Source organism: Ranitomeya imitator, chromosome 10 (assembly GCF_032444005.1).
Source record: "Ranitomeya imitator isolate aRanImi1 chromosome 10, aRanImi1.pri, whole genome shotgun sequence".
In the NCBI taxonomy this organism is placed as follows: domain Eukaryota; kingdom Metazoa; phylum Chordata; class Amphibia; order Anura; family Dendrobatidae; genus Ranitomeya; species Ranitomeya imitator.
Genome location: NC_091291.1, coordinates 138,893,731 through 138,908,903, shown reverse-complemented (window position 1 = coordinate 138,908,903; position 15,173 = coordinate 138,893,731). Strand labels below are relative to the sequence as shown.

Sequence of the window (15,173 nt, the reverse complement as noted above, 5' to 3'; positions counted from 1 at the left end):
GCAGTTTCAGTAGAGTGTAAAGAGCGGAAGCCAGATTGAAGAGGGTCTAGAAGAGAGTTATCTGAGAGATAGCGGGTAAGACGGGAGTGGACCAGGCGTTCGAGGAGTTTAGAGATGAAGGGAAGATTAGAGACAGGTCTATAATTAGCGGCACAGTTTTGATCGAGGGATGGTTTTTTAAGTAATGGATGTATGATGGCATGCTTAAATGAGGAGGGAAAAATACCGGAAGTGAGGGAAAGGTTGAATATTTTTGTTAGGTGAGAGGTGACAGCCGGGGAAAGGGACTGGAGGAGATGTGACGGAATGGGGTCACTGGTGCAAGTGGTTGGGCGAGAGGATGCAAGGAGCTTGCTTAGTTCTTCTTCTGTAACTGGTTCAAAGTCAGAGAGTGAACTAGATGCAGTGGGGGAGGTAGGACAGTGCATGGTATGAAGAGATTGGGAGATGATTTCCTGTCGAATGTGGTCAATTTTTTCTTTGAAGTAATTGGCCAGATCGTCAGCGCGGAGATCAAAGGGAACTTGTCAGAATCTGTTCTTCTAAGCAGTCTGTATGGACATGTAGGTCATAGGAAGGTGAATGAAATGGTACATTGATAACTGGGATCTGATGTCTTAGTGCAGAGAAATGGTGCTCACGGTGTAATTATGCTGCGCAATCTAAATACGTGCCCCCCGAGAATCCTGTGAGCCACATCCTTGAGGATTTAAAAAACAAAAACACAATAAGTGAGAATAAAATAAACACAAAAACTAGCCACTCTTCACCATGTGATAGTTCTTATTTAATGAATAAGTCATGACCTTTTCATGACTGCTCAATGAAACATGCATGCCATTATGGCCTATATGTGACCAATTTGCTACAAGTGCATAGCCTATATTAACATATTTAATGTATATGTCATACAACTTATGCGTTACACGGATTCTATTATGACCAAAAGGAGACGATTCCTCTGGTGGCATCAATCTCAACTTCCATTTAATGGCTACGCCTGGAGTTCTTCCTCCTGTCCTATATATTGAACTGAGGCGTTTGATGGTGGATTTCCTAAAATAATTTGCATAAAGACAACTGACACAAATGGTCTATTTTTTTTTCCAGTTTTTATTGAGTGAAAATGTCAAACCTTGCATCAGTCATGCAAAAAAAAAAAAAAAATCAAATAAATAAACACATATATTAAATTTCTAACAGCACTAAATTCAAGTGGAAAAATATTCAGTTCTTATCAATGCGGGAAAGTCCAATTCAAGTATTTAGAAGAACTCATTCTTACCTGGCTTATTAATAATAATAATGTTACAGTATATATCTGTATGTAATACATATATAACATATATCTATCACATACCCCATTATATACAAATGTACACATGCTTATACCTATATCAATATACACATAAAGTATCCAGATATAGATAGTAAACTGTCATTAGCCAGGGTGACCTTAGTTTTGCTTCCACAGAAAAAAAAATACATTAAATTTTGCAGATGATTTGGAGATGGCTTATGTCCTACTGTGCAATATCAGGTTAACGAAAATCTTTAACCTGATCTTTCATCAATTTAATATTTTTTATTCATTTTATTCCCCTTTTTTACTACATTGAGTACAATTATTTTTGTGGGGAGATGTATTTGGATTCTAGAAATTTTAGTGTCCTTAGTAGTTTTTGTTTGGACAGAAAGCCTCCATTTTATTCTATCCCTGATGATTTTGTAGGTCCAAGTGATGTTTACACGCAAAAGGAAACATTTCAGATACACTGGGTTATTTATTTTTCCTGTCCTCACTGTATCTGAAAAAAAAAAGGATCTCAGCTACAAAGTACAAATAGTATGTTTTCATACTATTAACCTTGACTTTGAGATGTTGATGTTTGAACAACACAGTGGGGGTCAACTCAGCTGCAGAAAGTCGAGAGGCGCTAATTTCCCAATACTCATCTCACAGATAATTACAATAATAATAATAATATAAAAAATGTAATGGGAGGAGCACTCAACTGATTGAGGGAGAAACCCATAAAATTAAATATTTAACTACAAACTTATATTAACGATCTGAAGATTACAATCCTCCATATCATCCAAAAAATTATTTAGGGTTTTTTTTTTTATAAAATTCAAGTTAAAAGTCGGAATCACGCTTTTCAGTGCTAAAGTGAAGTCAAACTTCGAGAAATCAGAAGCTTTTTTTTTTTTTTTTAAAAAAAAGGCATTCGAGCAGGTTCTGGGAGCTGATGTCTGACATCTGATGATGGTAAGACACTCCACCAGCCACCATATGCAAGCTTACTTTAATTTTTTTTTTTTTTTTTTACTTTTTGTTCTATATATAACCTTTACAGAAAAAAATACTGTACAACTTTTTCATTTATTTATTTTTTTAATCAGCATGAATATGTTGCTCCAACACCGCTTGTTGCAAACACTTTGAGGCGTTCCCCACCTAATCTTTTTGCAGTCTACTTTTAAGGGTGAATACAAATAATTATTAAAGGATTCAATTCGGTGGTTAGGGCCTGTATCGCCTGTCTCTTAGAGAGAAGGCCTTTAGTGTTTTCAATACAATGCATGTATAATTGCATCTTGCTGATTCACAGAACACACAATCTTGATCAGAGATTCACCTCATCAATTCAACACTTTTGTACTGCATCCGTTCCCATATAACTTTGTTGAATCAGGATAAAGGGCCTAAAACACCTGACCTAGTGACAGATACAGGGAAGCAGAGTGTTTTATTAAGTGCAAAGAAATTTTTTATTCTTTAATTCAAAACAATCCATCTGCACTTGCCCTAATGAATGAGTTTCTTTACTGAATCGTTTCCTACCTGAGAGAGAGGGGACATCCTGTGCTTGGTCAGTGGTGTATTCTCTAACCCTCAATGTGACTGCTCAGATCAGTAATCTATCGAGGTCACTGGTCTTACTGGGTGCTAAATTGAGCTGTGGCCCTTGCTGGCCCCTGAGCAGTGATATGGAGCTGTCTCCAGGATGTGCTACAGGAATCCTTCCTTCTTTGATGTAATTTTCCACACACTAATAGTTCCAATATTTTTCACAAGCCGTAACAGCATGTCCTATTGGGTAGAAGGCCTCCTCTACAGATGTGAGGTTCTCCTGGCTGTTCTTGTAAGAAAAGTCTCATTATTATTATTATTATTATTATACCAAAAAAAATTCCAAAATAAATAAATAAACTATAGCAATTGGTGCAGAGGAAAGTTTTCTATATAAATATTTATAAAATAAAACAATAGCTTCCTGGGAACAGCCCAGAGAGAAACTGGAAGAACAGGAGAGAGAGCCTCGTCACAGGGCGCCCGATAATGCTAGTCAATAAATACCCACCAACCCAGCCCATCTGACCTCCTCCCTTGCCATAACTATATCGGAACTTCCCCTATTTTAGGAAAAGGAGTAAAAGTACTTCTCTCCCTCCACCCACCTCTTACCCCTCCATGAATGATGTAATACAAGGACTTCATATCTCAAGGAGTCAAATTTGATGTCCTTTGTCCTACTGCTCTCAAGCACCAGTGTGAGTGGATGTTAACGGAGGAGGCCAGAATAGCAGAAATGCCCCCTTGAGTCCTATGTAACTGATGACTTGGTTGAGTCCAATGTTGCAGAAGCTGCTTTTATTAAGGTTCCTATTCCTTCACTTGTTCTTTGAGTCTTTTTTTTTTTTTCTTTTAAAACTTTTTTTTCTTCCTTTTTTGGCAGAAGGGGGTTATGGGTGAAGAGAGTAGAGTAAAGCCCTCTAAGGGGGGTACTTTATAAAACATTCAGTTCTAAGTGAAGTTAGATGGATGTTTGGAGGTTCATTGGAGTTTTGGAGGTATCACAGTGGTTTGTGGAATCCCCAGCACTTTCTTTCTCTTTCCGTGATAAACATTCACCATCGGGCAAGGAATCATCAGAATCTGTGTTCAGATCTTCCTCATCATCTTCATCTTCATTAATTTCTTCATCCTCCTCTTCATCATCCTCGTCTTCCTCATCCTGAGACATGTCATCATCAACATCCCCACAAGTGGTCATCTGAGTGTTACTCCTATGTAGACTCTCAGCACCATCCTGTGGTTTCTTGCTAAGGTCGAGGGAGTCATTTAGGCCCACCCCTGCAGCATTTTGCAGGAACAGAAGAGAGTTGTGAGTGTCTGTGCTCAAGTTTAGGGAGCTGTCCAAATTCACTGCTTGATTTTGGAGGTCATAGTCAGCACTACATTGGGTTGACCCCTCTGGCCCAGGAGACACTGAAGGTAGTTCCCCCCTTTCCTGTTTCTCATGCTTACGCTTGTGTGAGTCCATTTGAGACATTCCCACCACAGTGTGCTTGCAGCTGGGATAAGTGCAATGAAAGTGTGAGCACTTTAACTTGTACTTGCATTCAGGCACCTCGCAGTCAACGCTGGAACTAAATTGACAGAAGCCTGCCGCAGTGATGACATCCTGCTTTCCATGGTGCTTACGGTGAGCGGTCACTTTCGTGCTGTCGGTACAGCGGAACCCACAACGCAAGCAGTGAAAATGTGTGCTATTGCCAGAGAACTGGCAGTCAGGGAAGTTGCAGCTAAGGGAGGATTTAAAACGCTTAAAATCATCAAGAACGAGGTTGTCCACTCGGTCGTGGTGCTGTGCATGCTTATACATGTGGGTTCGTCCACAGAACTTGTAGCCACAGTTTTCTCTGGTGCAGTGGTAGTGAGTGACCTTCAGGGAAAACTGGCACGCTGTATCCTTACAATCTTCATACAGGTCGTAACGTCTGAATCCATCCAGCATCATCCCTTCATCCAGCATTTTGCGTGATGAAGCCGTCTTCCGCCTCTTGCCAAAAGGAGACATATCCTCAATGATCCAGAATCTCTTTTTGGCTCCAGAAGCAGTTGGCATAGTGATGGTGTTTCCTGCAGGGAAAAATATCCACCATTGTGATATTACGTATAAAGGGAGAGCACATGTAGCATTGTAGATTTTACATATTATTGTTACTTTGGATGGTTAGATGAGGTATAGGATACAAACGTGTTAAACATTTTGCTTAATTACTAGTATCCCTTTTACCAGCACTAACTGCAATCAAACACTTGCAACATCAACATGAAAGACTTGTGAAATTAGTAATTGTATAAAGGGCATGTGGAAACCTCTGAAAGTTTAAGGTGTATTACAGTGGAAAGACTTTTATGGTAAAGCCATATGCTAGTGGGTGCTATACAGAAACTGAGGTCAGGGCAGCAGTGACGGACACTTCCCTGTGACCATACCCCCCAGCTGCCCAACTTATGCATTCATTTGCATGTAACACCATGAGTATATATTTGCTTAACTCTTGGCCAAAAATGTAATTGCGTTTCAGCAATTACTATGTTAGCATAATATTTTACGGTATGCACAAAGACCATATTTTTTGCTTAGTTTTCTCTCTGGGGGCAGATACATCCTATTAATCATTTTCTAATGTGCGCCATGTTTGTGGTTGTAATATTGTAAATCTGAAAGTCAGGAAAGATGTTTATTAAACCAGCTGCAGCCCCAAGGTTTAGGAAGCCTGGAAATGTATCCTACCTCCACTGATGGTTTACATATGCAGGTACAGCCTCTAAAGGGTGTAAATAACTAGTCATATAAAAATCACATCAACCTGAAGGCATTTTACAACATTGTCCATGTTTTGATATGGATATATCAAAGAAATGGCTGGAAATGTACTATGGAATAAGTAGCTATAGGCTCACATTGTCCCACATTACATAAGCACCTTCAAAGGGAATCTGTCAGCAGGTTTTTGATATGTAATCTGAGGACAGCATGAGCTAGGAGTTAAAACACTGAATTCAGCAATGTATCACTTATGTAGTGTGCTATTATTTACTTATATTGAAGGTTTTATCACTTGGACATTATCACTGCTGTGACTGGCTGGTGAGTCCTGCAGTCAATTAGTGGCAACATTATGTGGATCCAATGGAGGGCATTAGAAAGACTGACCGGGATCCAATAGGTGAGTAGCCATTATTTTTATACCACCCTGGGCCTGATTTCAATGTAGAAATTAGTATTGGACTCATTTAAAGAGAAACACTGATCACTGCTCAAAAAAATTGAGTGAAATGGCTTTGTAAAAAAAAAAATCTCTGAGCTTCCTTGATTCTGCCTCTTTTTTCTGTTTTGTGCTGCGTCGCTCCATTGTAGAGATATTCACATTTGTTGCTTTTGGAGCGCAGTAAGTGAAATTTCTGATAGTAGTGCAACCAGAGTCTTCTGTGGAAGTATGTTCCCCAACGCTGCCAGTCACAGCTAGGCAGCATCTGAAACTGCTTGTTCAGCTGCTGAGCTGTGTTCGGTAGGAAGGGGTGAAAGCGTATACCCCCAGAAAAGACTGAAGAAACACCCAGTGGAACTACAAATAGAGATTTCACATGATGCGCTACAAAAGCAAACTTAATTTTTTTGAGCAAGTGACGAGTCCTCTTCAATAGTCCTATTTTACATGTAATCATACAAAATGCAGCAAACATAAAAAATGAAAGCAGTTAGTATTTTTGTTTTGTAAGAAGCTGAACGGTACCTGCTGCATCCTGTACTAGTGGGACATCACTTTTGACTGGAGCTGGAGTGGCTATAACTGGTGTAAAGGTTGGAGCGCTGCTTGTTGGCACCACAATGCCCCTGCTGACCCCAAGGCTGGCAGTGATCAAGGAGTATGAGACACAGGATGGAGAGAGCAGGAACGGCAGGGAAGAGAGGGGAGGCCGAACCAAGGCAGGAGGAAAGGAAGAAGCATGAGGCAGAGCCGTTGCTGGAGGCGCATTGTGGGTGAGTGCGTCATCAGAAGCAGAAGGAACCAGGTAGCCTGGAAAGTGTGAAGAAAGCAGGAAAACCGAACAGAGAAAGGAAAAAAAAGAAACAGAACAAAATGAACCAAATGAGAAGCTGAAGAGAGAAAATGATGAGATGAAATGAAACACACAACAGAAGAGGGACATCCGGACTCACAATACTTGACCACATGGATACAATGTGAAATGGGGTGGGCGATAATGTTAATATAAACCGGCAGGAGAGGATTACCATGACATGAATTAAATATTTTGATACTGTGTGCTTCCATTTATGAAGCCATACAAGTTCTCTTAGTATGACAAGATGAAGCATTTTAGCGTTCTTACCTGGTTCTGCACTTTCATTACCCACTGGAGTACTGGAGCAGCTACGATCAAGGTTGGAGGACTCTGACGACATCCCACCAGGGCTGCCCAAACCAGTGTAGTCCATGCACTCATCTGTCTCCGTGTCCATCATGTTTTGGGACGTGGTCTGGAACGATGAAGGGTTTTCTGTAGACGATGGACTGTGGGCCGTGCTGCCACCCATGGGAGTATGTGATGCCACCTATAAGAGACTACCGCTGGTTACAATGTGTCTGGTGATTCGCACTGTTTAAATTACGAGGCTGAAAGTATTTCTCGTGATGCACCTGTCCAGGAACCCGGTCAAAATTCTTTCCCAGCATTCTCCTCATGTGTTTGCGGGCGTGTGAGGTCATCTGGTGCTTAAGGAGGAATGAAAACTGACAGCCATCGCGAATGCAGTGGAAGTGACTATTCACCTGATTGTATTTACACCCTGTCGAGAAAAAGGGAAGGAACGTTAAATACTTCACTTGTATCATAGATTGATAGAATATGAAGAGAGATCTAAACAGCGTTCTGGATGTTGGATTATTTTACTTTTTTTCCAATCTACTCTGCTTGCCCAGCATTTCACAGGTTCAGAATGATAAAATACGTTGTTCATTCTTCTCATTTTCTGACCGTTGCTTCTCTAGCAACCAGAACAAACAGGTGGAGGGTTTGGCAGGTGAGGACTTGCAGTCACCATGACAGCGCTGCCTGACTTTGTAAGCTGGCCCGGCACCTGTACCTCCAAAAGGTGAGCAAATAAGAGCAAGAACCGTCTCTTGACATCTGTAAGAGGACACGGCACTGGCTCGTGTATGTTGATACTGATCGCCGTGGTTACTGCAAGCCACTATTAACCCGGGACGTAAATACTTTGAGTTAACAGGGTGAGGTCTTCTGTTTTGTTTGTTTGCAAAGGTTTTAGTTATGCAAGAAAACCAAGAAAAACGAGAGATACAATCTGCACGGTGACTAATATCGCCCAGTTCTTTTTCTGTTATTTTAAAACCATTAGCTTTGTTGTCAAAGGACTGTTCCAATAGTTACGTAGCACTATATTACCAGCGGTTAATAAGACCGAAAAGCAATGGCAATGGCTAGAAGACATTTGTATCAAAGATCATATATTTTTAACGGGAACTTTTTTTTTTTGCTTAAATATTTCTGAATTGGGCTAAAAATCATTTTTTCCAATTTCAGGTTTTATTAACATTTTTACACTGTTTTCTCTCTATTGACAGTGGCTGCAGAAAGAGTTCATTGAGAATCTGTCAGTGAGATAGTTCTGATGGAAAAGTAGATAGTTCTAATGGAAGAGTCTGCAACTCTTTGGTTACATTAAAATAACGTTGTTAGCCACACGGCCAAATCCCTGAAAAACGGGATTGGGGTGTATCCGTCAATGGGGCCATTGACTTCAATAAAGCAGACAGTGTCACTTTCTGCTCTGTCTGACCTCATTTTTGGCAGCACCCACCATTTTAAGGTAGGTACTAAGATCCAGTCAACCACATTTTTGTGCCTGCCTGAAAAAGCTGGGATACTGTCGAAAATTGGTTCAGACAGTGCAGTTAGTGACTGTCTTCTTCATTCATGGTCCCCTTGGCAGATACGCTGAAATCCTGATGGACTTGTGGGTAAAATGTGAGGTGAACTCCCCGGACTTATCTGTTCTATTCTGAACTCCTCTCCGCTGATTTGTGACCACACCTAGGTTAACATCTACAGGGAAATGAAGAGCCTCTATGAAACCCAATTGTAAAAATATTTTCATTCCTAAATACATGCATTTGGGTAACTAAAAAAAAAAAAGTTCCCAAAGATAGAAAACACCTTATATAAGTGCATATGTTGCTTTATAAATTTATTGAGTTGCTTTACTTTTCTTTTTAAATTGGGTAACTTTTTATAACATTTTCCAAAATAATCATGTTCCAGTGATCAAAATCAGAGTAAAACAGTCCCCCCTTCAGTTGCTTTTCTAGCAGCTATATGATATATTTCCCTTTGCAGATATGATATTTCCAGAACACAGCTATATGAAAGAACTAAACTAGCAGCAGATTCTTGCAGGTTCCTGTAGTTTTTACTTTTTATCATCAGCACATTAACACTAGAGGACTAGTAAACCTGCTGCCAGGTAGTCCTCTGTATTCATAAGCTTTGTATAACCCCCTCCCACACCACTGACTGGCAGCTTTTGGCCTATGTAGATTGTCCATAGAAAGCTGCCAATCCGTGGTGTGGGCGAGGTTATACAGAGATCCAAACGACAGCAAGCAGCCCAGTAAGTGACCAATTGCTGGACTCAGGGTTTCTTCCCATACATCAAGCTGCCGTTATGTTACTGAGGGTAATGAAGCTAAAGCATATACTCTACATTAGAGAATATATTTGTAATGAGAAATGTGATAAAGCGAACCCGTCCCTAGTAGTGATTGCCCCATCCGAGGGCACCGATTCCACCGTGAGGAATACACTTTTGTTGGTGAAGTAATTTTCATGACACAACTATTAACTGCAACACAAGCTGAGACAGGCAAGTGTAATGCTCATGCTGCCAAGCTTTCACTGTTTCTAAGATGTGGGCTAAGCCTTTGATTGACACGCTGTCTCACTATACACAGTATAGGATAAAAGCTGTCAATCTGTAGCTCATAAATATTGAGAACCGGCCCCTCGGCTAGTGCTACACCAGACACAGTGATTCTTTGGAAAGTATTGATAAAAGTGGCTCCATTCTGGAATCAAGGTCTCTCGCCATTTTATGCCTTTCTCATAAACCTGCTGATAGGTTAATTTCAGGCATTTGGTCAAACTTCTGTTTGTAGACATAGTATGAGGCTGTTTACCTCCTTATTTATACCCACCCATTCTACCACATTCTTCTCTCTTGGTGAAGTATTTGAAGCCATTTGCTGCCCTCCGTTCTGCCTTCTCGTGCTTTTTAACGTGCCATGGAAGCTTCGTGGTTATATTGGTGACAAAGTAACAGCTGGGCCTTAAACAGTGGTAGTGTCCGCGCATCCTGAACTCGCAGTGCTAAACAGATTGAAGAAAGGCGAGAGACGATGAGATGAATGAAATGTCATGTTTGGCTCAGCTTTCATACGTGTACTGTGTCGTGGACACACCTGGTTAGGGCACAGACACTGCAGGGAGTAATACGCAAACTGGTCTCGCACATTCACTAAACTGTTGTTGGGATTGATGTGGTCAAGGCAATGGGATTCCGCTTTCCCAGACGTCTTACAGACGTACTTGCAGTTTCCAAACAAGCAATGAAAATGAAATTTGTTTGCATATTTGCAGTCGGTGGCCAGGCAGGGATCACTGCAAAACAAGTATTGAAAAGAGAAAAATGCAGTTGGTATCAACATTAAAATTGGATTTCTGTCAGAAATATTTGATAAATTATATTCTGTATTTTAGACCAAGGTTTTAGGATGGTAACCGTATTTGTCACGGGAAAGGTACTGATGATTTCCTGCAACTAGAAACCCTAAGTTGTAGGTACCAAAGGTGCTCTAATGCTTACGGACCCCCAAATTATGATCACGTAATCTTATGGTAAAATCAGTTTCCTATCAGAGCTGCTGTTTTATTATTGAACTCACTTCTCCTGGAACTGTAGGAATCCTGGTTTGACTTGAGGTTTAGCATTTTCAAGAGAAGTTGTTGCCATAGGAGATGAAGCTAAACTGGGAAGCGATGCTGGTATTTGAGGGATTTGTGGTATGGACGATGCCAGCTGTTTCCATGCTAGTAGAGTTGGTGTAGATGGTACCGCAGCGAGGCAGGGAGCGGGAATATCACATCCGTGTGTCAAAGAACCGGGTATAGGAGGTGACGCTGACTTCGGGGAAACCTTCGAGTCTCCTGTAAAAGAGATTTCTGAGCTGCTTTTTGTTCCGACATCACTCCGAAGGTGGAAACTGTAAAGAAAAATACATAAGTTCAGATTTCGACACTACAAAAAGAATGATTCTACATGGATACATTGTTTTTGTTTATCCACTTACTTTGCATGTTTTACGGCTCCATCCTGAGTACTAAAAAGAGCTCCACATTCCTCCACAATACAATGAAAGTGCAGTTTATGCAGGAAATCGCACTGATGGTCACACACATCAGCTGGGTCAAATCTGAGGATAAACGGGGGGATATTAATATAAAGCGCACTGGTTTAAACATTTCTTCTGGCTTGCACTTTGACATGATTTCTGCATGTTACCTGCGCAGGTATGTCTTCCAAGGTTCTGCATTCTTCTCACGATCAAGGGCTTTCATTACTTTGCCCAGATAATGTGTTGACTCCCCAGCCCCAGAATCGCTGCTCTCCGCATCTGCTTTCAGACTTAGTAAGCTCCCTGCATTTGAGTGTTGGTTCTGCCAAAAGGAATTATGTAAAAATGTGAGACAAATCTGTAAAAAAAACAAATCCAAAATTCTGGACAAAGCTGTACATAAAGCAACAGGATTGCCTCTAAATAAAAAAAATGGATGTTGACTCCTATTACCTTAATCAGAAGGGAGGGGTGGAGCAGCGGATCGCATACAGTGTCTGGGCCGTTGGGCTCATTACTATACAAGAGGAACAGAAGTGTTAAGTCAAAGTTACTTTTCAAAACAATTTATGGAATTGTAATTTTCAGCATTTTTTTTCTATAATGTTCCCACCTGTTCAGACTCAGGTCCAGGCTATGCTCCTGGGAGCTGTTCTGTAGCGTTCCCTCTGCATCTGAAGTGTCTGCTTTGATGCTGAGGCGACCCGACACTTGACCATTGCCTATTCCAAAATTAAGGAAATAAGTAAATATCGTGAACAATAATGACTATGGCTAGCTATGTCACACCCCTGAAAGGCTGACCTCAGATAATTGTATGTAATGGAAACCCAAATATCATTGTGGAATACATTAAGAAAACAAGTTGCAAACTACATTCTAGTTTGTGAGATTAATTACTTTCCTCTAAGCAGCAGTATATATGAAAATCATTAAGGAGCATTAGCAGTTGTGAAAAAAAATCTCACCTGCTTCAGGGGAGGGCGACTGCTTGAGTGCTGCTGCTGCCAGCCGTGCCATCATTGGAGAAATGAGACCCTTACTAGCAGAAATCTTCTCCATGATGGATGTGGCAGCTGGGGAAGTGCTGTTTTGATCACTGGCCCCTGAAGCAGACTGTGGAGAAGCATCTTGGGCACCTATAGGCATTATATTACTTGCACTAAGAGGTAATGTGGGGTTTCCACGGCCACTCATGATCGGAAAATATGGCCCAGTACCTGCAGGTAGTGCTGAGCTAGACAGGGCTAAAGCCAGGGGCAGATTCGTGGGTAAAGTCTGGGATAAAAGAGTGGAGATCTTGGTTGTCGGTGGAATGGTGCTGGTGGATTTATGTGTTTGTGGTGAAGGTGCTTCAGACAGGGTTGGAACTAGGGATACGGAAGACTGCTGGCTGGTAGGGGAGGCACTCAGACTGGAGTTCTTGCTGCTCAGTGCAGAGAAGTCAATGAGATCGTCATTGCTGGACTCTTCCAGGTCATTGTCCTTTCCTCCCATGAGGGAAGATGAGAGGCCGAGCACCCCTGAGCTGCGGATGTGTCGCCTCTCGTGTTTGCGTTTATGTGAGGTCATCTGGCTGGTGGAAGTGAATGTAAAGCCACATCCAGTGCGTATACAGTGAAAGTGGTTGGTAGCCTTGCTGTACACACATCCCTCGTATTTGCATTCCTCATATTTGTAGAACTTCTTGAATCCATCTTTTGCATATGCATCATCTTTTATGTGGTAACTCTTGTGCTTCTCTATGTCACACTTATTCTTGAACGTAAAACTGCATCCTGGACGTCTGAAAACAAAATGAGTCTGGTTATTTATCTGTATTAAGGGGAGAAAAAAAAGCTGTGACCCATATAACTAGCAGACTAAACGTATGTAGACAACTGACAATGTGACCACTGCAGCCCAAACCTGCGAACATTGTGATAGGCATTACCTGCAGTGAAAATGAGTTGTTTTCTGCCCGTAGAACTGGCATTCCACTGTGCCACAGTCTTCGGTGGCTCGGAAGCGCTGAAAGCCATCATTAATCAGCTGAGTGTTCTTCTTATGGAAATTTTCATGTGTCATCACATCTGAGGTGCTTGTGTACACTTTGTTACATCCCACCTGAGAAACAGAACAAGTGACGTTAATGCCAAGTGGTCATGTCCTGAATACATAGACAAGAGAAGACGGCTCGAAACAGTGACGATTCGATGCCAAGTGTGTGATCTCCTCCAGTAGTTGTGGACTGGATAGAACACACAAGCTGGTATATTGAAGTTATTTTGCTATATGAGGTAGATATCGCTATATTAGGTAAAGGGAGAAGAAAAGGACAAGATATTATTAGCGAGGGTCTACAAAACCACAGCTGAAAGTCTATCTGAATCCCGTAAGTCCAAGCTCAAAGTCCTCACGTCACTAACGGAATGTTCAACTTGTCTTCCCTCTGGCATCTGTCTCCAGGCAAAGCGGGCAACTTTGCCATATTGAGTAAAAAAAAAAGTACGGAATCTGTAAATGCGGCAGCTGAGGGGGGAAAGCAAGAGCCAAGTACCAGGGTCTGCACCATCTCACAAGTGAAAGGGGAAAGAAAAAAAAATGTACCTCCCGTGCCTTCCCCTATTCACTTCTGTTCTGCTAGCAGGTTGATGAGAACAGACAATAACAAAACCCTCTGACAAATACCCAAAACGAAAAAAAATCTCCAGCTGTTTGCTGTACAAAAGCATACTCGCTGTTGACACCTTGAAAAAAAGCAGAACCTCACCACGGGATCAGAAAAGAAAAAAGAATTAAACAAAAAGCTGCACAGGAATAATTTGCAATGTGGCACTAGGTTTTAAAGCTTGAAAAATGTGGGCTTTGTATAAACAAGGACCTGAAATTTATCCACACCAATTATGGACATAACCAAAGTGTGTCCTACACAAATCTTGTTGCCTCAGCTCTTCACACCTTTATATTTAGTATGGAAAAGTGTGTTGCAACCAGCAATACTCGGCAGCCACCCATCAAAGTAGCAAAAAGGTGAACGCAAGCCACTAAAGGAAACTAACCCAAAAATATGGAAGCCAGCAGAAGTCTACACTGATCACTACCCCAATACTTAACAATAAAATCACTTGATCCACAATCATTTATTACGTATGTGTATAAGTAGTTAGGATCTAGTGACGAAAACAAGCTAAAGACTCTGAGAAGGATGAGGGGTATGTTAAGATGTCACCTTTGTGCAGAATATAGGAGGGTGTTGTCTGTGTATTTGGGCTAGATACAACCTGTATGCTGCATCAAGGAGTAGGGTGTTACCTGAGCAGTATCATGGCTCTGGGTGGGGTGTATTTATATACTGTATAATAAAGCAGGGTGCTGCCTCTATATGGATCACACAAATCCACTCTACAGCTTACTGTTTTATGACCTGGGTCTTGCAATTTGTCCAATCTTTTCATGTCTAAGTTCAGGCTGACCGCTTTGAGTAACGATCGGGGTCACTAGCATAGCTGTTTCCGCTGAATGTAAAGGTGGCCAACATCGCTGTTAGGAAATGGAGGTCTGATTTTCATGTAAATAAATTCTACGCTTGAACAGAAATGTAAGGACTCTGATTTTGTGTTTCCCCGCCACTGACACACCTATACTAGTTTCAAAGGTGATGTCATTTAATTTGGGGGCACACAGATAAAAATTTATGAAATTTATTAACAGGTGTTCGCTTCTTACATCTTACTCTAAGATTGGTGCACAAATCACCAGTCTCGGCAACATCCCCGCTTTTGATTTTACATTTCCCCCAATTTCAAGATCTTTGCTTGCTGCTGTTAGTGAGTTGGACCATTCTCACACCTCTGTACACTATCATATATGTCCTAAATTAATCCACAGCACAAACCTCTGAATATCCAGTTTGCTGC

General features: G+C 41.2%; 1 protein-coding gene across 4 annotated transcripts in view; it reads right to left on the bottom strand.

Annotated features, from left to right (window-relative positions):
* Positions 1–1,095: 1,095 nt before the first annotated feature.
* The window catches only part of CASZ1 (castor zinc finger 1), a 245,546-nt gene continuing 231,468 nt past the window's right edge, over positions 1,096–15,173 (bottom strand). For all 4 annotated transcript variants that reach the window (XM_069742840.1, XM_069742843.1, XM_069742842.1 and 1 more), the window contains 12 exons: positions 13,208–13,380; positions 12,243–13,060; positions 11,888–11,996; positions 11,728–11,791; positions 11,442–11,596; positions 11,230–11,352; positions 10,825–11,142; positions 10,342–10,540; positions 10,078–10,249; positions 7,504–7,652; positions 7,196–7,418; positions 1,096–4,930 (listed from right to left, as the gene is read on the bottom strand). In XM_069742840.1, coding sequence (XP_069598941.1) covers positions 3,822–4,930; positions 7,196–7,418; positions 7,504–7,652; positions 10,078–10,249; positions 10,342–10,540; positions 10,825–11,142; positions 11,230–11,352; positions 11,442–11,596; positions 11,728–11,791; positions 11,888–11,996; positions 12,243–13,060; positions 13,208–13,380 — 3,612 coding nt within the window. In that variant the 3' untranslated portion in view covers positions 1,096–3,821. The remainder of the gene's footprint in view (positions 4,931–7,195; positions 7,419–7,503; positions 7,653–10,077; positions 10,250–10,341; positions 10,541–10,824; positions 11,143–11,229; positions 11,353–11,441; positions 11,597–11,727; positions 11,792–11,887; positions 11,997–12,242; positions 13,061–13,207; positions 13,381–15,173) is intronic.